This window comes from Scomber japonicus, chromosome 8, assembly GCF_027409825.1.
Source record: "Scomber japonicus isolate fScoJap1 chromosome 8, fScoJap1.pri, whole genome shotgun sequence".
In the NCBI taxonomy this organism is placed as follows: domain Eukaryota; kingdom Metazoa; phylum Chordata; class Actinopteri; order Scombriformes; family Scombridae; genus Scomber; species Scomber japonicus.
The window spans coordinates 19,062,686-19,089,101 of NC_070585.1; the positions used below are offsets into that span (position 1 = coordinate 19,062,686).

Sequence of the window (26,416 nt, forward strand, 5' to 3'; positions counted from 1 at the left end):
AACACACATTTACATATTTTACATGCAGATAGTATTCATTTAAAATAGCTTGCACTGAGTATAAATATATGTGAGACCTGTTGTTTGTTACCAGCACACATGAGGAAATAAGGCTCCTTTTCAAACTTCAAACTCAACTTCAACTTTGTGGGAGGGGGTGTATGACAACGGACGTCTGAAAAAGAAAAAAAAAAAACGCAACATGTGCGTTTTGAAAATTCCGGTGTGGTTTTGCAATGAAACTGAAGTGAGCAAACGCACAGTCAGAGAGGAAGAGACAGCGGGGTGGAGGGAGGGGAAGGGCCGCAGAAATGTCAAACTACTTCACTTGACGCAAGATGGATCCTCTCTTTTTGATTCATTACATACGTGGCGTTGATGATATTTGTTAATTAGCTGTGTGCTCTAGTGTTTTCACGGCCCTTAAAGCACCACAATGGACTCTAACATTATGGAGATATTAGAGGAATTCATGGAAAGTGCGTTGGCGCAATGGGTACGTCATTTATCATTTATCGCTTTCTGTTTGAGAAAAGGTCATTTCTAGAAGAGAATAAAACCTGGAGGATTGTGTAGAAGCCAGTAAGCTGTCCTCAGTTGAGGTGTATCAAAATGTACATTATTTCTAGTCACAAATACTTACCTTAGTTCTCTTAAAATAGCCACAAAAAGCCTAGATACTGTCCTCTTGCTATTGTGTACAGCCAAACAAACACCCTACTTCTGCTTTTAACAGCTTCCTCCGCCTCTTAATGACCAGCTTTTTCTCTCTCTTAGCCTTCACACTTCCATGTCCTTGGGCTGTACTGATTTAAAAATAATACAAAGTTATCTTCTGTGTATTCAAGAAAATATAGCCTCCCTAAAAGTCGGTGGAGGATGTGTGTTGTGTTTGTAACAGACTGAATTTCCAGCTGGGTTTTCCACATGGGAAACCAATCAGCCCAGAGGGATTTTTTTCCCCTTCTGGTCAATGAACATAGATTATGATATAATATGAAACTATACTGAACCTTGTGGGGATATTCTCTGTACTGTTTCCCCCTTCCAAAGCGGGGTCAGAGGTCAGGTTCAACATGGTGTGCCTGCAGCTGGCAGAGGTTTAGCATCTCGCTCAGTGGCAGTTATGCATTGCACGAGAGCTTTCACCCTGCTTCTCATATGTTGAAGGACATACTGTCTACCCTCTCTGCCACCCTGTTTACCCTGTCACACAGGGTCCCGAGCTCCTCTGCCACACCTTATCAGCTGAAACAACTCGAGCTTGTTACTCTGTTTACCAACAGTGCAGTTTTTAGAAGGTGCAGGTGGGGAATAAACCTCATTATATTGCAGTTTGCTTTGGCACAGCTCTTCTTAGCAGAGAGAGAGACCTTGGCTGCGGTCCTGCTTGGCTGCCTGTCCCTGTGAAGTGCTTCCCAGTGTGAGCGCACAGATTCCACCTGTCCAGACAGGTGCACTGACTCAAGTGGCTTCCTTTGTGAAAATGCTTTCACCTCTCCATTTCCCTCCTTGTCTCTCTCTGTGCCTATTTTCTGCTCTGGCCTTCACTTCCTTGTCGTTGTCCACCTCCTGGCTTGTACACACTCAGTGCTTTTCTCCACACACACAGACAACATAATCCCTTTCTGGCTCTCACAGGTTCAGCTGTTTGAGAAGATGGTGGAAAGGGAGGATGGAGTCATGCTCTACAGCCAGTACATGGAAGTAAACTCAATTTCGCAGAGTGTTCGGGACCGTTATCTGAGGCTGACCAACGGGATTTTCCTCAATGAGGTCATGAGGGTCATGTAAGATTGATTAAGATTTTCTTGCTTCATTGCCCTGCAACCTTGCTCAGGCTGCAATAAAAGTGACCACAGAGAGGAGAATACAAGAGCTTTTTCCATGAACATGTGAGGTCCATTCCTAGTAAATCTGTAATGTTAGATGCCAATTAAAATCTAAAATTAAAAGCAGTCTAAAGTGCTCATTTTCAGTCAATTGTGTAAGAAAATTAATGCAAAAACCTAAATTGAGTGTAACCTTGCATTTAGTTGTATAAATTGGCAATAGCTTTTATTAATATGTAAAAAGGGTGAAAATTGGCCAGCAACTCATTGTCCAATTAAAATTCAAGGCACACTTTTGAGTATAAACTATTAAAACACATAAGTAAGTAGGATTCTGCCTAACCTCACATTGTTCTGCAGCCAGTGTGAAAAGGATGGTCTAAATGTATGACCCATTCATATTTGCCACAAATTGCCAGTGAATCATGAAATGGGGTTCTGCATACATGCCACCCTGTTAGTCATCACTGCTGAATTCCTTATCTACATGTTCAAATTTCAGCAGCATGAACACATTTCTCTCTCAACTGGCAAGACAAGATCTTAGTCAGTGTTTGCCGAACAGCTGATTAATTTGGCCTGACCTAAGCCCGGTTATTTCAACAAATAATTGCATGTGGATTCTCACCGCCTGCTTCTCAGGCTCATTAAAAATGTATTCACTCTCTGGTTAAATGCACTGTTGCATAAGAATTTCTCATCTGGAGAGACGTGGTGCCTGGCTGTTTGATTAAGCTGCAGTAAATACACCGCTGTGTCTTTTCTGTGTTCGTCCCAGAGACCCCAACCCCAAGGTGGAGCGGCTGTATGACAGCAAGAAAGATGACCATATGCTGAGAGTCCAGAACTTTTCTATTTTAAATCGACACCTCAGAGCCTTCTACCAGGTAGGCGAGGGTCAAGGGTGGGCGGGGGTGGGGGAGGGGGGTTAAAATGTTAGATCAGATCATCAGGAGGGAAATTAGGAGTGATGGGCTGAGAGTCATTAGAGCAAGCACAGGTTTTAAATACTGAGGTAGGATTTATAAGAGTTTGTTATTGATCACCATGGAAGTAAATGTATTTCATAAGTCATGTGGAAGTATCATGCATTGTACTTCTGCATTTTAAATCACATCTTAGTGCAGATGACTAATTTTGTGTCAATAGATTTTCACAGACGAGTCAAATAGTAGGTCAACAAAACCAACCCACATGCTGTATCTCATGTAGTAACAGTTGATAGCTCGGAAAAATATGTTAGGTGGACCTAAAAGTTTTTGTTTGAGGTCAAGAATGTGGTCTTATCCACATGTCATTGTAACTGTCAGTATGCCACAACTAGAAAGAAAGTAAAATGGCTTTAAAGCTGCAGTCATCCATATATTTATATTCACAATGGATCAAATTGCTTTGTGTAAAGTGAAAGCGGTCACTCTGAGGCAAACCTACATGAATCATCACCCAACTTTACACATCCTCTCAGCTCTATGAAGAGTTTTAGCGTCTTTCAGTTCATTGTTTCAACTCATGTCTGTGTGACAAATATAAAGCAACTGCAAGCAGCCAGCTTAGCTTAGCATAAAGACTGAAAACAGGGGTAAACAGCTAGCTTGGCTCTTCCTTAATTAAAGTAACAAATCCTGTTTGTACCTATTAAACAAATGTTTGTTTAATAGGTACAAAAACTGAACTGTAAAAATGACTTTCTGAGTCATGGACATCCCACACATACCCTACATTAAGAACTTGATTTTTTTTTTTTTTTTTTTTTTTTTTACAGTTTTGTATGGATTAACCACAGGGTATAAGATATAGAAGACATAGTGTATTAATAAGTGAGGATTAGAAATGCAGGTTGGCAGATTTAGCCAGGCAAGCTTTTCTAGCTTGTTTTTAGCATTTATGCTAAGGTAAACCAACTGGCTGCTGGCAGCAATGTATTTGCTTTACATTTGAAAATGGTAATTGATTGATGGTAATTGGTAATGGTGATTGATTTATCCTTATATAAATATTTCCTTAACAGAGTATGAATGGATATTTTGATATGCTTTAAAACTCAGTGGCATCATCTTAGCAGTAAAGCAGGTCAGCAGATAGACAGGTAATGATGAGATTATAGTCTGTAACACTGTAATGAGCTGGGCCATGCAGTCATTTGGGAATGGTCTGACTCTAGATTGAGCTTCATCTGATATATTTTAGAAAAAATGTCTTTTGCAGCGCTGTTCAGTTGCACAAGTACTTTCTAGCCAAAAAGGTCTACAAAATACTGTTGTAATAGCTTTATTGTGGATGGACTTAAATGACTCCCAACTCATTATAATTAGAAAAGCCTTTTAAAACACTGAAATATCCTTCTAAAACATAACTCAGGGCCACAACAAATAGCGGGGGACAGGGGGATGGTGGAGGGCTGGAGAAGCATTTGTCTTGCTGTAAGGTGGCAAAAAATAGAGGATGGTGGAGGAGGAGTGAAACAAAGCTCAAGTTACAGACTCGAATATTCCTCCTAAGGATATTGTGAAAAGTTTGAAAGAGAAGATGAAACACAGAAAATTTCCATCCTCAGTAGACGTGTTCTGGCTTATCAGGCAAATGGGGTGAGAAAAATGGAGGAGTGGCGAGCTGAATATTTCAGCTGCAGTTGTGGTTAGGAGGTTGCGGGAGGAAAGAGAATAACTCTATCAAATAGCTTTCAGCATCATGCATTTCATAATGTGCATTGTAGGTGGCATTTGAGGAAATGACACAATACTTTACCCTCAGGATGATTCAAAGGCCTCTGTTCTCGGTAGAGAAAGCCTCCCCGTGTACTAGTCAGGTGGACTGAACATGCACTGCTTAGCTTGTCACACAACATAAGAACACAAGTCTACAAGGTTTCACTTCCTAATTTTCAGTGAATCACTAATGTCCCTTGGAAGCTCAGAGCAGCACAAGGCACTGGCGATAATTGGGAAGCTCACATCAGGTCGGCATTACACTAGAATCTCACCAGGTGCTCTCAGAATAGGCTCCACTGTTGCTATAGAGTTAGTTCCACATTTGTCACAGTTTTACTTCACTGTGAGGTTTTTTTTGACGACAATGTGTTACTGTGTATATGTTTATGTGTGTGTGTCACAGTGACATCAGTGTGGTGGCCACAACAGCAGTATGTGCAGCCCCGGAGAGCGTAATTTTCTCTGCTATGACCTCAGCTTTTCTGATACAGCTACTGTGCTATTTGTGTACATCTACAAGCGTGAAGCTGAGCAGAGTAGGACACATAGTATACTCTAACAGTAATGTGTTGCTGTCTCTACTGGGCTGTATTCTAGTGTATTTTATTCTATCTGTCCACTTCTATTCTATTTTGTTCTACTATGTTCTGCTCTTTCATTATCATTCTGTTTAATGATTTTGTTTTCTATTCTATTCTGTTCTTTTTTCTGTCATTTGTTATATTCTGTTCGATTTGTTCTGCTCTTTTTTTTGTTATTTATGTTTTATTCTGTTGTTTTCTGCTCTGTTCTATTCTATTCTATTTGAAAAGCCCTTTGATGCCTTTTGAAAGGAGGCACGCTGTCTGTTAATGGGATTGTAAATGTTAATTTTGAGCGTACTTATTTATTGACCTAACAAAGATGTTGGTCTTCAGTAAATTGAGATATTTTTAAGGCTTCTGAGGATCCAATAAATGATGTTTCAATTAACTTCAAACAAACTGTAGATGAAATCTGGTTTGCACAAGTGTCTAAATCCTAAAGGAGAAAAAAAGTAAAGATAAAGAAAAAAGGGAGACAGCCCACAGACGTGTTGGGAATCGTTAACATGTCTGTGGGTAACATGAAAACCAATCCAAACAACATAAAGAGGAATCATTTGGAAAAGATAATGTTGCAGATGGATTTTAATTCTCTTTATGACTGCAGCAGCTTGATGGCAAAGTTTATTCCAAATTCAGGACTATGCAAGAGTAGATTATTTTCAGCGGCAGACTCACAGAGGGATAAAGACTAATTCCTTCTCTTTTACTATAGAGCCACTGGAAAAACATTGTACATCCTCTTGAAATTAACATCAAAAGGGAAACCTGTAAGCCTGAAAATCTTAGCACAGCACAGATAATTAATTGCACGTGTCTTACCCATGTTGTTAATGTCTTACTTAAGCAGCACTGAATGATGATTTATATAATACAGTGCAGGAAGGATTTGGTTGAATGCAGGTATGTCGACTGCACCATGCTGCAGACAGTTTTGCACATGAGAGGACATTTGCATGCTGCTAACAACAACAAGAAGCTTCTATATAATTTTCATTCTGGCCTATCTCCTGCAGAAGTCTTGTTTGACATCATTAACTGTGAGGATGCACAATGACCAACACAGAGCTGTAGTTTCTGATATCCCACATGCCCTGAAGTAGCAAAAACCTAAGGTTGGCTGCACATGCCTCTGATGGCACACCCGCACACAATGGAGCTGCTGAAGGGAGTGCTTGTCTCTTGGTACATTTATTCCCCCCTCAGTTTAAAAATTACAGTACATAGTGGAGAGAGAGAGAGAGCTGTAATTGTGACTTGCTTCTGTACTCTGGTAATTTTTGCATTGATGGACTGCAGGAGAATGTGAACAGGCTTTCAGAGCAGTTGGGATAGGAGCTCGCCAAAGTCAGTGTGTGGCTCTTTGACAAAAACATTTTTAATTAACAGGGAAGTGCTTCTGTCCTTCTCACAGTTTAAGACCAACTAAATAAAGTAATAAAGTAGTGGGCAGATGACTTTGCTTAAATTCCTTTAGCAAAGTCATCTGCCCAATACCGCACTGATGGCAATGTAGGGAGAGCAAGGCACTGCAGATCCACATGACATATACTTCTTCTTGCTGCCAGTGAAGCCAGGTTTCTGGACAGGGAATGTCTGAGATGTCTGCCATCCAGCTTGATTCAGTGTCATTTAGAGTCTGTCAGGAGATTTGTCCAAGATATCGAAGCAGAAACTACAACTTACTCAAACAAGCTGACCACAGTGTTGTTGGACTTTCGTTTACTCTTCGACACATTATAAATCCCTCCTAGTGCAGGACCAAAGAAGAAACATCCAAATTAGAGTTATATTGCCTGCCGTAAATGATTTAGGAACAATTTACTCACTGTGTGTAGTAGAAACTCTAAAAGACTGCGATGTGTGTGTTTTTTAATTCCCACAGCGCAACTAAGGGTGGTTTCTTTCTGGGGGAACTTTGGGTTGCCCCCAACACAGATAAAACCCATAGTGAAGTAAAACCCATGGGAAGATGTTCTTGGGTAAGAAAGAGGCTTATTTTGGTTAATCAAGACTGGTGGTGAGTTTGTGTCGGTTGGGAAATGGGAGGTTCTGTTTGCTTATGGCTTCAGAGACCTAGGCCCTGATTTACAGATTGTGTACACATGGTGAAGTACTTTTTTTTTGTTTTCACCTATTCATTCTCAAATGACCACAACTGAAGTATTATGTCTGTGTATTGTGTTTTCATTTTATCAAGTGGGTTTCAGTTTCCATCTTATGTACACTGGTTCTAGTAAAGTGGGTCTGTTACCGACCAGGTTATTACATACAGTTTGTTTGATACATTCTGTTCTGGATATTTAGTGTTTGAGATTGGGCTGTTTTAATGAGAGTGAGTAGATATCAGCCCATGTTTTTGAGGTCAATACAATTAAAAATAGTTAGTTTAAATAATCTGATAATGATATTGATGGTTTATTGTATTTTATTGTTGGTTCATGTGTGGTTTGACCTCTTGAACTACTGTGGAATAATCTTAGCCACTAGGACACCCCATAAACAAACATTTTTGATAAAGAGTACTTATTAACATTTATTACACTTATTAAATAATTGTGAGCAACATATTTACTGAGCAGGATACTTTTCAGTACTCTCTGGTTGAAAAAGTAAAGACACATATCTGTACTGCTAATTCTTGTATATATATATATATGTATATATATATATATATATATATATATATATATATGTATATATATATATATATATATATATGTATATATATATATATATGTATACTGTGCCGTGTTTGTCGAAGTGCTGTTGCTGACTACTGCCCCACATAACCCATATTGTATAACCACAAAGGCAGCTATAGAAAAAATGCAGATATCTTGTTAAAATATTGTTAATCATTCATGCCACCTTCTATTTCTGCTACTTTAAAGAAGCCTGAGAAGGAGCTTCACTGAAATGTATTAAACTTAATCTATAGAAGCCTTCTTGACCTGTAAGAGCAAAAGAAAAGTTACTCAGAAGAGATATCTGCTCTTTGTTTACACTACAAACTGAAGCAGGCTGGTGGAAAGTTTTTCTGTTGTTATTTATTTGGGCTCATGTGGGCAGATAGACAGGCCAGGCCAGGTGATCACTTCCATGCTTTCCTCTAAACTCTCTCTATTTATTCTTTTCAGGAAGACCTGCAGCAGTTGATACTGATGCCTCTCCCAAATGTTGCCATTCTGGGTCAGGACCCCCTAACAGGTACAAGATAAGAGCATGATCGTATCAGAATCACGTCTCTCAGAGGCAATGAAGTAATTATGCTTTATATACAAGTCCGTATCTCTGCTATCTGTGAAATGCATTAAGGTGATAATGATAGCCAGGCTGATGGTGGGGGTTGGAGATGATGACGATAATGATGATGATGATGACAGTTATTCTCTGTCCTCAGAGGCAGCCGTGGACGAACTCAGGCGACTTTTGCTGCTCTTACTAGGATGTGCTGTACAGGTGATCACACACTCACATGACCATCACGCTTTCTGAAGGTCGATACAACCAGTATTTTATACTGATGTTCCATATTTTACATGCTAGCCATGCGTGTTGTGGTTACATAGAAGGTAGTTAAGATAATGACATCTGAGATGGCTCGTATTATTAGAGCTGCAAAGATTATTCAATTAATAGTAAAATCCATCAACAGATGATTAATTGGCATTAATCATTTAGGTTTTTTTAAAGCAAAAATGCCTCGAATTTTATGATTTCATTCTAGTTTTTGCTGCTTTTCAATGACTTGCATTACCGAAACATGTCTTTTTGGATTGTTGTTTGGACAAAATAATCACAGCGAAAAATTGTGTTGGACATTTTTCACAGTTTTGATGTTTTATTGGCCAAAACAACTAATTGAAAAAAATATTATTATATTAACCAACAATAACAATTGTCGGTTAAAAAGTTGCAGCCCCACATATTTTAGATTCTTTTTTTTTGCCGTATTTATAGAAAATGTTCACATTAGAGGAAACTAGTGCAGTCTACAGTAAAGTATTTCACCGCCTTTGTAAGTTTTCATGTTTTGTCATTTTACAGCACTGAATCAAAAATAGATTTTGACATTTGACTACATAAAGTTCTAGTTGATTGTAGTATCTAGAATGTCAGTTTCATGGAAAAAACCTATACCATGAAGACGTTACAATCTAATTTTTGAGTCAATTTAGTTGAAATTAACTGAGAAAACCACAAAGTGGGGACTCAATAGCTCGACTCAAATAGTTTTCAAACTCAAAGCCTCTTAATGTTACTTAATGTAAGGTCAGAACACAGTGAGGCAGTTCGACACAGGCAAACAGATCCAAGGGAGAAGGCTAAGGCAGAAATGATATACAAAGCTGGTCATAAACTGGGAGGTTAATGCTAAGAAATAAACACTAGAAGTCTGGGACAAAGACAGTGGAGATGCAGACTGAATACACTAGGGGAGGGGAGACAATGGAAATCAGGTGTGAGTAATCAGACACAGGTTGAACACATCTGGGTGGGGCAGACAGTCACTAAACCTAGAAACCATCCGAGAGGCAGGAAGTGAATCTGGAACGGGAGGAAAGATGAGTCACACACAAAAATAAAACAGGAAATGACTGAAATTAAAAGGAAGATAAAAGCATGACCTAAGCAACAGAGTGGTGCATGACAATTGTAAGACAACAAAACATGAACATATAAAAAATAGCAAAGCTGTCTCTTCTTTCATGGAGGATGGAAATTCCTCAGAAACTGCATGAAGACCATTCTCAATAAATGTATTATTAAAACTTTGATCATTAGTATTCATTCTAGGTGGATCAGCATTGCTAATTTCTTTTGCAAATCTGCAATTCAGTATTTCTTTGACCGATCTGTTGCACATTTGCAGACCTTTTTACGGTCAGTGAGGAGACTTTATTATATCATCTGTGGACCATATCAAATATGATATTTAACGAAAGGAACATGACCTGATACTGTATATTGGCACATGGATATATTTTGATCCAGCACACACACACACCTGACATTTCATCCTTCTGTGTCTGCAGTGTGAGAATAAAGAGATGTTCATTCAGCAGATCCAGTCTCTGGACATTGAGACCCAGGCAGGCATTGCCAACTGTATTCAGCAGGTATGTTCGAGTGTAGAATTTTTTCTAATCAAGAACCCTCCAAATGTGAAAGGCATTCACAGACTGACCATCTATTTGAAAAGATATTGTCCTGAGGAGACACTTCTAAAGGGGATTTTTTTCCCCTTAAAAATGATTTAGCAAAGAATTTGACCTGTAGGTTGAGAGAGTGAAACTATTATACCCTCTCCTGGTGCTTCAAGTAAATGTAAAAATGAGCTGCTTGTCATTCTGCTGGAAGCCTTTTAAGGACCTCTGGGTGCCCCTAGCTGCCACCGTAGGATGGATCCTCCACCCCTCATGTACACGTCTCCTCCCGTCACATCATCCTCTCTCCTTCATCTCTTTTTCTGTCATTCTCTTCTTTTCTGTCCCCTCCAATAAAACCTGAATGCCAAATTGTACTCCTTTAAAAATACCCCCCATGAATAATTGCCGGCATTACAAAAACAGCATGTTGCATACCAGCGTGTCTGAATTACAGTAACAGCATGCTGCCCACATGCCTGTTTGGTGCCAGGTTTCTCAGCCTCATAAATCATAGAGGTGAGAGGTGCTCTTCCTGTGTGGATGGATGCACCCCCTGCTTGCTGTTCATATGCCTTCTGCCCGGGGACATTTCAAACCTGTCTACATGATCATTAGTTTTGCCTACATTAGTCAGGTATTTTTGGGCATATTTCCTTAACAGATGCATTCCCAAAGATTTTTTTTTCATGTTGCACACAGATACGCAGACGCTGCTTGGTAATCACAATGCTGACAGACCACAACATTTGTCCCCAGGTCTGCCATTTTGTGTCAGGTTATCCAAACACTCATTGAGACCTGAGAAACTGTTCTTCTTTCAGGTGACTCAGGACCCTCAGATGGTGCTGCCGCTTCAGTGGGAGGAGCTGATGGAGGTGGAAGGTGTGGACTTAAAGCTGGTATTTAGTTATATGGCCAAACAGATCCAAAGCATGCTGGCACAGAAAGACACACACCTGCAGGTATGCAAACATACTTAAATCACATAATAATGGTCACATCAATGGGAGAAATACTGTAACCCATGATAGAAACATTTTATAATAACTGATTGTTGTATAATACAGTTGATTGGATGCAAAGGGACACTATACTGCTCTGTGTCTTAACACACATGTATACTGTCTACACCTGTTCAGAGAGATGGAGTTTAGGGCTACAACTGACAATTATTTCATTATCAACGAGTATGCTGATTGTTTTCTCAATTAATCGATTAAAGTCTGTGTAAAGTCAATTCATTGATTTACTTCTAAACATATTATACATGTTGGAAAATGGTTACAGAAAACATATGAAAAGGCTGATAACTATGCAGTACTGAATTGTGGAGATAGAGCCTTAAACTGTTTCTAACTCGCTCATTTTTCCTGATTTTCTGAGCATGCAAAAAAGGGCTACCCCGTGACGTAGTGGCGTACCCTTGGTCCCTCCCCTACTATATAAGACCGAGAGTCCTCTCTCCTCAGTGGTTTACCTGCCTGGTGGCGAGTTATTGTTACTACATCTAACACTACTACCAATAAAGTCTACAGTTAGCCAGTTACCTGAGTTAGCTGCCGAGCTAGTAGCAGAAAGCACTGTAGCGTCCATGTTTCTGGTAGAGGTGGTGGCTTTGATTGACAGGTGACACTTGGTAGGGAACTCAGCGGCCATGCCCACAGCGTTTGGGAGCAGAGAAAGAGGCTGCTTTTACTTTAACTTTGAAGCCTAATTTCATACATTTTTTTAATCATTCAAATTTGGAAGGGTTGTTTACAACACACTTTTCTGTGGTATGTCAAACTCAGAACACATATTTATTCTTACATTACACAGACTTTAAATGTTTTTAAAGTGTCAGAAAATTGTCAAGAATGCCAGTTAAAAATATTTAAGATCTCACAGTTAAAAAGTCCAAAATCCATCTTGTATGATACAGAAAAGCATTAAATCCATTTGAAAAGCTGCAACTAGGAGCTGTTTGTTTTTGCTTGATGAAAATTATTATTTGATTATTAAAACAGTTGCCAATTAATTTTCTGTTGATTGTCTAATCAGCTAATCTGTAAATCACTTGAATTTCCAGATTTCTTCTGTGCCTAAAAAGTAGTTTAAATCTTTTGGGGCTTCCTTGTGTTTTAAGACAGACACCATACAATACAACGATAACGTCCCCAGTTTGCTTCTTGCAGGGGATGTTTGATTTATTTAGTTTTTCATTGTTTATTTAACAGGCACAATGCACCATATGTTTATTGTACCAGATTTAGCTAAAAGATCCACCTATAGTCCCGGGGCAGAGGCGAGCAGTGATGAACAAGTTGCAGACGTAATTAAAACAATATTACTTTGTACACAGTAACATCAGTATTAAAATAATTAAAGAAAATCAGTAATCTTGACATCTTTGAGATTAAACATTTATCATTACAAGAACCAGAATTGTAGTACAAGTTCTGGTCAACACACACAGTGTAGCTCAGTTACATCAAGTCTGAGTATCCTTCAGCCACTTTTGTGGACTAGATTTTAAATTTAAAAAAAGAAAAAAAAGAAAAGAAAGAAATCTTAAAAGCCAAAAATAGCCCTGAAAAAGTGTGTTTTCTGTCTGATGCCTATAAAGTGCTTTCTATTACACAAGTGTCATAAGATGAGTCTGTTTGTATGAAGTTATGAAATTTCATCAGATGAAAATAAGAACATGCATAAGTAGGCCTTGTATCATCAGTGCTTAATTGGGTCACTTATTTGATCAACATTTCATATGCCATACTCTCATATTCAGTTTGTTGCTAGTATTTACCACTTGCAGTCGTAGTAATTCAGTTTTGACATAAGTTAAATCTCATTTCAGTTTAACAGGCTGAGTATAGTGTTGAATTTACTGTAAAGTTCACTGACAAATGGTTTTGGGATCCATCAAGTTTCAATAAATAATAATAATATGTTTTATTACTTTGAACCACTAAGGTTCCACTGAGACCTCTTACCAGCTTTTATTGGATAAAATAGCATTATTAAATGAATTATCACTGTTTTATATAATTAATAATGCTCTAAACCTTTAGTTAAAATGTTAATGTAAGATCAGAACAGCACAAGATATTACATTTTGATCAAATGATTTCCATATACTCAAATAAGCCCAATAAACTGTGGCTTACTTTTCTCTGTGTTTGGATTTTGTAGCTGATACAAACAGAAATTTGAGATCCGGCATTTTTGTAGAAAATTGTACTAAAAACAAAGAAGAGTGCAAACATGATCCCATCACTGTATTTTCAGTCAATTCACAATGAAGACTCACTTTTTTTCACTATTAATTACTTCTGTAACATTCAGACGACTTAGATTTGTAAGTATCCCACATTTCCTGCATCTAATCTCCTCCTTTATCTCTCATCTGCCGTTCTCACTCTCCTCTCTTCCCCAAATCTCTCTTTCCCTCTGTCCTCTTTGTCCACCACCACATCTATCGCCCCATTACTCTCCCTCAATCTCCCAGAGGATAGCAGAGCTGTGTCGGGAGCAGGAGGCCCAGGCTGACTCAACCACGACGGCCCTGGTTGGTCACAGTGAGGAGCCACCCCAAGGTCTGGCGCTCCAGCTGGCAGGCAGCAAGGCCAAACTCCGCCGCCTTAAACAAGAACTGTGAGTGAGTGTGTGTGTGCGCGTGCGTGTGTGTGCGTGCATGCGTGTGTGTGTGCGTTGTGTGTGAAAAATTCAAAAGAACCTTTACAAAAGGTGATAAAGGTCAAAATGAGAAATGTGAAAATTATTTTGTTACACTTTGAAATACACATAGCTGTGAGTTGTTACTCAGCAACGAGAAGGGAAAAAAAAACGTGAATTCGCTGCCATAATCCTCCTTTAATTAGACTCAGTCTTTATTCTGACTATATGAAAAAGGTCAGCATTGCCCAGTCAAATCAATTTTTGATTTTACTATTTCCGCCAAACACAACTGTTTGTAATTGTTTTATCAATCAATGTATCACTGGTATAACATTTTAAAGGGGACATATCATGCTTTTTGTGTAATTTTTTAATACTGTTGTCATGTTTGACGTCTATGTTAAACATACCTCCCAAACTTAAGGTATGTAACAATGCTACATGCTAGTCCTGCTTCATTTGTAATGTTACTACTAATTCACCATCAAACTAACAACAGATTGCTTGCACAGATATGGCTGTCTGTGCCGTAGTCTTTGTTGCTATGGTTGTTTGCATATTTTAGCTCTGATTTCCTACATGTATGGGTGTATTTGAGAAGCTGACTGCTAGTTTACAGTTGTGCAGCTTCCAGGACTTGGCCAATCAAGACAGAGTGGGCTCATCAAGAGGGGGCCTTAAAGAGATAGGTGCTAAAACAGCCTGTTTCAGACAGAGGCTGAAATGAGGGGCTGCATAAATAGCCAGTATAAGATAAATCATTAATTTTAAAAAATGGAATCATACAAAGATATAGCAGTAGAGCTCCAGGATACAAATATAGCAAGATATGTCCCCTTTAAGCAACATAAATGTTTTGAAAAATGAATATGACAGTCCATTTTTGGTGTTGATGGTTTTATGTTTATCTGGTTTTCTAGGGAAGATAAAGGTGATCAGATATTGGATTACAAGCTGGAGATTCAAACAATGGAAGAACAGCTAAAAAAAGTTCAGAAAGAGGTTTGTGGACATACAGATGCATGCTTCAAGGTCTGCAATAGGTAGCTGAACTGTGCCCACTTCTTCAACACTGTGCCTGACTTTCCAGATTTGAAAACAAAACCTGACATCAGGTCTTAGATATTCCCTTTTTGAAGAGAAAGAGACACTGTTTGCTTGGTTTGGACTTATATAAAGGCTCTGTCACAAATTTTACTTAACTCAAATGGCAGCAGCTATAATACACTGAATGTGAGGCCTAAATAGAATTAGCCAACAGCACACACACAGGCGGCTTTAAATGGCCACTTATTAGATTCCTCTCAGGTTATGTATTGAACAGCGAGCAGACGACACACATTGCAGCCCACTACAGTTTTTGCCCGAGGAAGTTTGTTGTTAACCTTATTTCCCAGCTAAATTTGACAGTTTAGACGCTAATCCAGAGCAGAGCAGATCACTACAGGCAGGGATAAGGGTCAAACAAGGTTGTAGTTCTCACATTACAATGCAAACATAGATCTTTGTCTTCTGCAGCAGGCTTTACGAATGAAATCAGCCACACAAAATGTTCCCTTTTTTGAAATACAGCTCATGTTTCATTCATCCAGGAAAAACCTCTTCAAAAATTAAGGACATTTGACCAAATACTGCAGCCCTTAAATCATCATATAATCAGTCATAAATAAGGATCAGACACTTCTACAGTCTCACCTAAATCATACAGCGAAGAGTCTTTTCTCTTCAGGGAGATCAGTAAACCTGCCTTTTTCTAATGGTAATGTGCCTCAATGTTTTTTTGACCCTTTGATAAATTTTGCTTCACATCAGGCTCCACACTGTCATTGTTTTTCATCACACAATGCAGTATGTTCTTAATTTAGGTCTGTACCAAACATCAAAGGACCATCTTTCTTTGTACATCATGAATGCACTGTAATCTGTTTTGGAAAAGAAAATCAATCCTACAAAATAAGGATTTCACCTCACTAATCCAGAGGTGCAAAATATCCTGATTAAAAATCTTTCTGTCCGGGGCATGTTCACAAGTAAACTCACTGATTTTGTTATAGCACCAAATAACATCCAAGAATTGCAAAAATAAGGGGACTCAGGGACAGTATTTGGTACTACAACAAAATGAGTGAGTGTCTTCACTTATATTATCTGAATACTTTTCCCATCACTGTGTAAACCTTACTATCTAATCTAAACATAATCCTAATATTTAACTTTAAACTGAGATCTTGTAGAAATAAGAAGAGCAAAATGCTGCCACTTTCATGCTATTGTTGTTAGAGCAGTTGGTCCTTATAGATATACCAACACACATAGACACACACATTTCTTTCTTCCTGTATCAAATTTGGTCAACATTTGCTTTACTGCACATCCCAGATCTGTTCACAACCTTTTTTGACCTCATCCCCACTGGTATATGTATGTATGTTTTGTGTGTGTGTGTGTGTGTGTGTGTGTCTCTCTCTCTCTGTGTGTGCAGAACCGTTCTCTGCAGGGTGAGTTGAGGGGCATGCGCGCGATGCGGGACGAGTTGGACTGCGCCCGTGAGCGAGCTGCGCGGGCTGAGCAGCTCCAGACTGAGCTTCAGACCTGTAAACACAGATTGCGCAGCCTGGAGCTCACACGCACTCAACTGAAGGTACACACACACACACACACTCACACACACACACACACACACACACACACACACACACACACACACACACACACACACACACACACACACACACACACACACACTACACATTTCTGAATAAGTCATTTGCACCAGAAAAGAAAACAAGCAGAACAGCAACATCTGCGACATAAAATATATCTGGATTGTTTTGGTAGGTTATATGTTGAAATCTCTCATGCAGAACAAAAATGAAACAGTGCCTTTTTGTACATACACACACAATTTTTAAAAGTGATGAATTCATATGAACATTATCAGCGAAAGTCACATCGAGACGATCCCCTTATTGGCTGGACTGCACGAACCAGCCCTATAAATGCATAAGTCTGTCCCTTACTGACTGACTGACTGACTGACTGACTGATGAAGTTACAGCATTGGTCGCCACTCCCTGTATCTGTCAATTTAAATGAAAAGCCCTCTAGCATTTCATACACAGTCCAGCCATATACCCGGTGTTGACCTTCTTGTTAAATCTTCCTCTGAGTAGCTATTATATTTCAAAAAGAAGGACCACTTAATCTCAAAAGCTATATATTCCCTCTCACAGCCCTGAGCATTTCAATCAAGAGTGTGTAAGAACAACTCAAAAGCTCAAAGCCAGAGAATAAGATTATATTGTGTGATGTCATCAGGATTTACAGCCTGGAGCTGCTTCATTGACAATGAGCAGGAGTATGGCTTTAGTTATTGGAGCTTTTACACCCAAATGAGATTTATTCTATGGTAGTATAACTGTTCTGAGGCAGAAAATGTGTGCATATCCTTGTAAAACACCTCACAGTGTCCTCACTTGTCACCTTCTCAGCCCTTTTTGATTCATTCTGCCGTTGCTCTGCATCGCTGTGACAGAACAGATTAGCTGTCAGGATGAATTCTGCTTGTTTTTGGATTTGTAATTTATTTTGCCAGATTCAAAATGAGTTGCTGCAGAAATGCCTTAAAAGAAAAATCCACAGTATGACACTTAAAAAACAGCAATTTAGTAATTATTACTGGTTTTAATTGCATTGTACTCACCAAATTGCACCAAAATGTTTCACTTTATTAAACATTTACAAGACAAATTTGTAAACGTTTTTTGACACTGCATTGTTCATATCCATGTGTAGGCTTGCAGTTTTCTTCTATGCCTTTGTTGGCACATTGTTGTGTTTCTCAGCACATTACAGACAATCAAAACAGAGGGCCATTAAAAAAAAAACTTAAAGCAGACCTCACCTAATTTTGTAAGTTCATGTTTCCTGTCTGTGTGTGTGGCGCCCCCTACAGGAGCAGCAGCAGCTGTGTGCAGCGCTGCAGGAGACAAAAGCTCTCCTGGAGGAGCAGCTGGCAGACGCACGTGCACGCTGCTCCACTGTACGGGAGCTGGAGAGGGACAATCTTCTGCTGCGTCACAGGATCATGGATGTGGAAGCGGTGGGTGGAGCTATGTGTGCGTGCGTTAGTGTTTGTCTGCTTATTTGTTCACATTTGTGATTATATTTGAGTGTGAGCAATTGAATGCTTGCCTATGTGTTTGTCAACATTTATATTGTTGGTATTGTTTGTGTGTCTTTAATTTACCACTCAATATGTAAGGAAATGCCATTTTTAAAATCTGTGTATGAGTTTGTTTGTACATGTTCTTGGATGGCATAGTAGTATTTCATTTAAAATATATGTGGCCTGTGTGTCATGTGTGTGCCCCTTAAATGAATGAGTATGTGTGTGTGTGTGTGTGTGTGTGTGTGTGTATGTGTGTGTGCATATAGGAATGGGACACTGAGAGACAGAGAGTTGATGAGCTGCTAGAAATGAACATGAGCCTCGAGGCGGACCTGAGGCACAGTAGCAGCAGCGGCGATGGGGGCAGCATTCCCATGCCAGTCACTGCAGTTCACCACCATTTCCTCCAATCAGAACTGGACTCTGACGAGGAGCTGAGCAGACTGATTGGTCAGAGCACCTGCCTCTCTTCACCTTGTCATTTAAGACATTTTAATTAACTGATAAGAGAAAATATGTGCAAGTTATGTTATCCATCAACAATAACCAAGTGAATCTCTTTGTATATCCATTTCTCCTATTCTCCATCTCCATCTGTCTCGCCTTCCTTTTTTCATTTTTTTCCTCCCTTTACTCTTTATTTCTCCCTCCCTCTCTCTCAGATCAGAAGCCGCTGAGTGTGGAAGTAGGCGAGGCATCGGCGCTGAGGCTGCTGGGAGCAGAGCAAGAGAACGCTGAACTGAGGAGATGTCTGGAGGAGCTGCATGCACAGCAGGAGGTCAGGGTTCAGGGGTCAGAGGGGTTATGACTCATAGCATCAATCCATAACAGTTTATCCCTTAAAGGTTGGAGGTCAAAACAGGTCATCAGATTTAACAACATAATTCAGCGTTCAATTAATGAAACAGTCTTGGGGATTAGTGATGGCAGGAGTTCAAAAAGAAGATGAGACAGTTAGATGAGAGAGCTTATCGCACATGTTCAGCTCAATAATATGTAAAGTAAACAATAAAGAGTTTCCCTTAATGTGTCTTAGATTTAAAATAATTATCATGTCTTTGAACTGTAAGAACAGTTCACCCACCTTTCAAGTTAACTTTGTATGACTGAGTCAGAAATGTATCTCCTTGTTATCTGCACCTTCAGTGTGTAGACAAGAATGGAAAGCAGGAAGTAACAGCTGGTGGAGTTAACCATCCATCTCTCCTCGCTGCAGGCTGATTCGCCAGAAGCAAAGGATGAGCTGGCATGCCTGGAGACAGAGCATCAGAACACACTCAGGGAGGTGAGCTTAGAGAACACTACTGCTGAGCTCACTGTTCACATCCAATCAAGAAATATCACTGAAAGGCACAAACTGAAAGAATATCCTCGATCAAACCACATCTTTGATCGTGGAATTTAATCTGTTGTGATTTTAGACCTCCTGTTGTTTTATATGAGCAGTAAATGACGTTCATGAATGTCGAATGTGATTATATTTAGCCACCAGTCTCATTTCCTGTAGTCAACAGAAACTGAATTGATCATGCTTGATTTTGAACAATGTGTTGATTTGCTGCTTTTTTTCTGTGTCATATCAGTTTTGACTGCTGGTTAGACTAAATGAGCTATTCAAACATCACTCTGACATTTGATACTTAAATTATATTAAATGATAATAACAATAATAATAAGTTGCAGCCTGACAGTAAGTGATAATAATGTCTTGTTATTTAAAGCTTAATACAGAAGCACATTTTCCCATGTGCATTGTTAACTTTTTGTTTCCATGAGAAGTGAACGTGGTGATTGGATGTAACTCAGCTTTGAACATCTGGTTACAAACATCTGGAGCTGCTACAACAGCTGTGTTGAATTAATGGTAATCAAACTGTAAACTGTATGAATCTACAGAAGAATGAAAAAAGGTTTGAGAGCAGCTCTACGGCCATGCACTGTATTTTCAAACAGTGTTTCTATGTACTCTCGATTGTACTATTATTTATGATAGCTGCTGCCTGTCGTTCTGTCAGGCTGCCCAGTTCAGCCTGGTCAGGGGTTTCTGTGATTATTTTTATAGAGCTGTTTTTACAACCACCAAAAAATATTTTAAATCAATCTGTACTTTCTTCTCACCTCATCATATTTCTCTTTATTTCACTTCCTTGTATTGAATCTGGATACCGTTTTAGTAAAACAAAAGTGCTCTGGTTCATTCATGTTTAGTACACAGTAGGACCAAAAGAAAGGAAACAAGCTAAAAAAAAAAGACGCACAAATACAGTAGATATAAAGCTTTGAATTTTCTCTCCCATTGTGCTCCCTTTATACTTTTCAGTTTCAAAACTTGAAGAATGAAAATGCAACTTTGAAGCAGCGCCTAGATGAGCTGGTGACCACATTGCAACACATAGAAGACAAGAGGAAGGATGAAGGAATGAAGAGGTCAGACAAAGAGGAGGTGGAGAAAGAGGAGAGAGGAGTCCAGGGCTCCGAATCCTGCAGGGGAGAGGGTGAGGGAACAGTGAGGTTGACGGAGGACAGGGAGAGAAGAGGACAAATCATCGGGATACAAAGGGAATCAGGGGTTGGTGAAGAGATTCTCCATGGTCAAGGTGGAAAAGCAGAACTATGCGATGAGGAGATCCAGTCCAAAAGGAGGGGGGAGGCAGAGGGAGGAGGGAAAGACAGAGAGAAACAGAAGAAGGACAATGAGCTAAAGAAAGAACAGACTGTAGTAACAACAAGCTCAGAGCTCCCAAATCATCCAAAAAGCAAAGAAGATAATACAGAGACCACAGCTGTAGAGCAGACTGTATGCTCCCTGGCTGGTCCTGATGTCAAGCTTCTGATGACCCAGCTCCAAGTGGCCCAGGAGGAGGCTGACAGACAGGCAATTGTAGCCCAGGACCTGCGCTCCAAGCTGGGCGAGCAGAGCAAGAAAGCCTGGGAAGCTGAGCAGCGGCTGGTGCTGCTGGAGGCTGAACTACAGCGTCTGAAGAAAACTGCAGAGAGTCTGGGAGAGGCCCGTAGGCAGATAGAGGTAGGTACTGTAGGATGTATGAATGGATGAGTGGTCAACTAACTTAACCTAAGTTAACTTGACTTAGTTTAAAAGGAGTAATAATAGATATCTGGAGATAATGAATGTGTGGATAGATTTAATGTCCGATAATTTCTAAGAAAACACGCAGAATGGATTTAAGAAGTACAATCATTACAAGAATATGTTTTATGTTCAATGACATTTTCCAAATGTGATATTAAAGTGAGACTATTAAACAAATAACTAACACCCCTTATGCGATTTAATATACTAACAGGTTATGAAACTACAACCTCCCTTGGTCTGATATAACCAGTAGCTCATGATGAACAGACACTGCTGTTTCATTTCTTTCATGTATGACTTTTCTCTACTTCTTTCACTGATAAACTGAGAAAAACATTTCAATGCTTTCATCACAAAAATACAGAAAATAAATGAGTAAGCCCACTGACCTCAATCATGGAAAATAAAGAGAAAGTCCATCTGTAATCAGCATTTGTGGCAACACAGCAGCTGTGCAACAAAAGTAACATAATCTTTATTTAAAGCAAAGTAAAAATTAACATAAAATCCCTCTGAACTCATATGGAAAATACAGTATATAATGACCATGATTCACACATTGATACACGTAGCAACTGCATAGTTTTCATTTAGCACAGAATTGTACTAAAGTGTAATTTATTAAAAACATCAAGTCAGTGTCAAAATGTTTTCTGGGAATGTTTTTTCAACAGTAAGTTAATCCTTTATGGATGTCTGTGTCTACTGATGGATAGCTGCACAGCTGAAAGAATATCCTGCCATTTCTCTCTCTGGGGTACGTTAGGTTCTTCAGTCAGATGGTCTGACTATGGAGGAGGAACTGTGCCGTCTGCGGAGTCAAGCAGAGCTTCACAAGATGCAGACTACGGTCATTGCCACTCTGGAAGGAGAGCGGGCTGCACTGGAGAGAGACAGGGATACGCTACGCAGCACCGTGGACACCCTGCGCACAGCCCAGCGCAAGGTTGGAGAGTACACATGCACCAACACACACACACACACACACACACACATGATGCAGCTGTGACACCAAACATGTCCATGACCATGGCAGATGTCATTTTACCTCGGGGAAGATGGATGAGGGCAGAAAAAAGAAAATGTAAAACTGTAAAAAGAGAGCTGTAATATAAATCCATAGTGACAAAATGTTACTAAATGTTTAATAGCTGATCTTTTTCTCTGTAATCTCTTTAAATAATTACTTAGTTACATTAAATGCATTACATTAGATCATGGTTGGACTTGCCGAATACATTTATAGCTGTGAATTATTCCATTGAGAAAACTGTTTAGTAAGAGGCAGATTTGTCTGAAACATGATGTTTTTATGCTCTCAGTACTGAGTGAGTGTTTTGAACTGTCATATTCACATATTGACAAGAAACTTATCCACACTCAGAGGAGAGAGATCACAGATTGAAGCTTTTCAACACATGTACTTGCATTTTACCTTGATGTACATCCAAGGAGAAAACTCAATTTAAACCACATATCAACTTTTTTCCCCAGACACTCCACTGCAGGATTTAGAAGTCTGTATTTTTTCTCAAAAAATGTAATGCAGAATACTATTTAAGGTGCTTTTTGCAGTGAAATTCCAAGACATTCAAGAAAATGCAAGTTAAGGAAAAGAACGGTTAAATCAGCATTTAAGAATTACCATGAAAGGGATTCGTGAAAACCTCCCATTGAAAAAGAGTCACACACTATTCTTCTGATTCTAACACATTATCTCCATCTTTTTATGAAGGGAGGGTCCCAAATGCTTCTGCACATGGCTACAGTCAGTCAAGAAATTCATGACACCACCTAGTTTTATGATCCCAAGACTTTGGGTTTATCTACCCCTATGTGTCATTTGATGTGCTAATACAGTATTTCTGTCTGGTTGTCTGTCTATGAAGAAACCAGTATTCTTGTACATTATCTTTCTAGTACTGTACATCAAACAGTATATAGATCTAGATAAAAATGTGGAGTATTCCTTTAATATTTGGGCACAGTGTAAAAGTGACTGCAGTAGAGTTACTGTGCTTTAATTTCAGTTTATGAATTATAAAAACCTGAGCTTGAAATCAACACAGTTTTATATTTTCAGATATGTGGGAGGTCAATGTTGTGTTCTTATGGAAGTGTAATGCATTCAATTGAGAAAATAAAATGAATGTAAAATAGTGTAATTATGGTAAGGACAGCAAGGCATAGGTCCTGAAAGATGAATACGCACGTTTTCTTTCATGTTCTTTCTGTGTTCTTTTATGAACAGTGCATTATACTCTTTCTCCTGTTTGATCTGTTTTAAGTTTTATTTTGCCAATAGGTTATCAGATAAATCCCAAAGTCCAGATTTCTTCTCTAACAGTATTAAAGTTGAATCATCCCATTGCACTCGTTGGTGGAAAATGGAAACTAAAATAACCTCGTAGCTCTGTAGTTAGTCTAGTGTGTTTTTTTCATCTTTTGATAAAACCTTTTGTCCTGAGGTGTCTGTGCAGAGTCAACAAAATGTTTCAAACCAAAACCAACATAAAACTGGATTAAACTAAACAGGCGGGACATGTTTGCTTCCAAGAAATTAAGTAGGACTGAGAGCTTCTGTTGAGGTTTGGAGATCTCTCATTAATTCAAAGAAACAAAGCAAAATTATTATTTTCTATGGAAACTTTTCTCAAAACTCTGAGATAATTATCTTCTGTAGTGTTCAAACTTTCAGAGTAAGAATAAGAGACTCAGCTTCAATGGTAACTATAATGCTGAGTGTTAAATGAAACATGAAGTACACTCAGCTGCAGGGGAAAATAAAGCACAAATAGGAAATTACATCTCATCAACATCCTCTTTGTCCCTGTTGCTGCTGAGCAGGAACTGAACTGAACTGTTCAAACTGAAACACGAGCAAAAATGAAGTGCTGTGTTGATTCGGTCATTTCAGAAAAAAAATCTTGGAAATATTGCAGGGATTGATTAAATATGCATTCAGTATTTCAAATCCAGAGAGAATAGTGCTCCTAAAAGCATTAAATCATTGTGTATAACCACAAGTTATAAAACAAATGAACCACTTCAAACCATACTTCAGTTTAAAGGACATCCTCAGTTTAGTGTTTTCAGTAAGAACAGCGTTGAGTGTGCTTTGAGGAAGCCCAGATACTCAGCAGGAGGGAGGTTGTCTATTGTGCTGTGGTGACATTTTCAAATATGTGACACTTGCTTGTTTCCCAGATATGGGTTTAATTTTTGGCACCATTTCTTTGTTTTTATATCATATACTGCATGTTGTTGTTACAAATTGTTAATTTTTAAGGTTTCATTTCATATTTACTGCCAGTTTTTTGGTTTCATTTTCAGTTGTATTACTTATGGTCAGCCTTTTCTTTATTAATTGATCAGTTGCATTAAATATACATAATGTTTTAATTCTGATGCCAGTTCCTGAGCTACATTAATGTTCTCTTGGAATATGAACTACTGTTGTACATTATTCATATGTTGTCTGTTATGATGTATCTTACAGTACTTACAGTGTCTTTTGTTATTTATGATTGTCCATGGGCAGCCAAATTGGTTTCACCTCTGGGAATTAGTTATTTATTGTAATGTAATCCAAAGTGACCAGTAGGAATTGGACAGTTACTTATCCACCTCTCCTCTTATGCCAGGGGGAACAGTTAGAGTTGACCACCCAGACTCTCAGGGCGGAGCTGGAACGTCAGGGGCGCAGTTTGGAGACTTCTCGACGTCGGGAGGAGGAGTTACAAGCAGAGCTCCGTGAATTCACGGTGGAGGTCGAATCTCTGGCCCGGGCGCGAGACCAGGCGCTGCTGGAGGCCTCACGTCTGGAGCATGAGAAAGAGGTGTGTCAGTCAGAGCTGGATGGCCAGCGGAAAGAGGGGAGGCAGAGGGACAGGGAGGGGGCGAGACTGAGGCAGCAGCTGGAGAGCACGACCCTGGCCCTGGAGCACAGCAACCACAGAGCTCGGGCTCTGGATACTGAACACAGGTACACACACTTAACCTTGATCATGAGTTGAGATACGCAATTAACTTTACAAGGCATCAGAGGGACCTACTTGGCTGCACCGCGCATTCATGTATAATGTCAACTCTATCTTGATTCAGCCTTTGTCTGACCTGTGTGTGTGTGTGTGTTTGTGTGTCTGTGTGTGTGTCTGTGTGTGTGTCTGTGTGTGTGTGTGTGTGTGTGTGTGTGTGTGTGTGTGTGTGTGTGTGTGTGGGTATGTGTAGATGTGTGTGTCAACAGCTGTCTGAGTCTAAGGAGCTCTGCACCCGACTACAGGACCTTGAGAAGGAGCTCAGCACTCGATTAACCAGCATGGAGGAGGGTAAACAGCAGCTGCAGGACCAGTACACAAATGCGCAGGCCAAGATTAGCTCACTGTCCCAGGTGTGTGTGTATGTGTGTGTGTGACGTGGTTGTTCAGCCACTGTCAGTGACTGAACATATAAACACTGCTGCAAGGACGAGGTGGAGGGTACCATACTACCAGTGGCGGCTGCTGGTGTTTTAAACAGGGGAAGCTCACTTTACATCTTCATCATAAAACTTGTCATATCGAAGCGAGGCTTGTATGCTTCATCTATGCCATAGAAACACAGCAACACATACCTGAAAAAGATTGAATGAATGAACAAACTAACGAAACTTAAACAGGTTACAAACTCGAAAAATCTATGATTGTGTTTTTTATTTACAGTGTGATATGTACAAAGGTGAAGGTGAACGTGTATGTGAAAATCGCCTGGAAAAGAAATACTTTACGACTACTCTCAACAGCTCTGCCACTACACTGACTGTTTAGTTGGCTGTTGAGCTGTCTATCAAGGGCTTTTAGCCCTCCAAACATTTCCTCCAATCATCATACAGCAGCAGAGCGTTCAACCCTCCCACTGCTCCATTGACCGCCAGAGACGTTCAGCGTCCAGGGGCGGGACTAGTTTCTCGCATTATTATGAGTAAATCATAATTTTAGTGTGAATTTAATATGACAGTTGTGACAATTTATTTGATGAAATTTTAGGGGAAGATGAGCTTCCATTGTTGTCTCAGAGCAATCGCCCGTGCATACTACATACTAATACAATATGTTTTTTCTGGATTTTCCAGTGTCCCAAAATGCAGTATACTATTGGAAATAATTAAGTTACCCAACACAAATTGTGGATGATGGATAGCTCTTTGATCATTTTCAAACAACACTAAGAGCTACAGCC

At 39.4% G+C, this 26,416-nt stretch overlaps 1 protein-coding gene across 1 annotated transcript in view; it reads left to right on the forward strand.

Annotated features, from left to right (window-relative positions):
• Window positions 1–322: 322 nt before the first annotated feature.
• The window catches only part of ccdc88b (coiled-coil domain containing 88B), a 47,783-nt gene continuing 21,689 nt past the window's right edge, over window positions 323–26,416 (forward strand). The window contains exons 1-18 of the mRNA XM_053323261.1: window positions 323–496; window positions 1,642–1,790; window positions 2,611–2,719; window positions 8,265–8,334; window positions 8,528–8,586; window positions 10,164–10,247; window positions 11,099–11,239; window positions 13,765–13,910; window positions 14,855–14,936; window positions 16,417–16,575; window positions 17,890–18,036; window positions 18,372–18,555; window positions 18,768–18,883; window positions 19,322–19,390; window positions 20,426–21,130; window positions 21,966–22,145; window positions 24,844–25,184; window positions 25,430–25,589. Of these exons, the coding sequence (XP_053179236.1) occupies window positions 437–496; window positions 1,642–1,790; window positions 2,611–2,719; window positions 8,265–8,334; window positions 8,528–8,586; window positions 10,164–10,247; window positions 11,099–11,239; window positions 13,765–13,910; window positions 14,855–14,936; window positions 16,417–16,575; window positions 17,890–18,036; window positions 18,372–18,555; window positions 18,768–18,883; window positions 19,322–19,390; window positions 20,426–21,130; window positions 21,966–22,145; window positions 24,844–25,184; window positions 25,430–25,589 (2,961 nt within the window). The 5' untranslated portion in view covers window positions 323–436. The remainder of the gene's footprint in view (window positions 497–1,641; window positions 1,791–2,610; window positions 2,720–8,264; window positions 8,335–8,527; window positions 8,587–10,163; window positions 10,248–11,098; window positions 11,240–13,764; window positions 13,911–14,854; window positions 14,937–16,416; window positions 16,576–17,889; window positions 18,037–18,371; window positions 18,556–18,767; window positions 18,884–19,321; window positions 19,391–20,425; window positions 21,131–21,965; window positions 22,146–24,843; window positions 25,185–25,429; window positions 25,590–26,416) is intronic.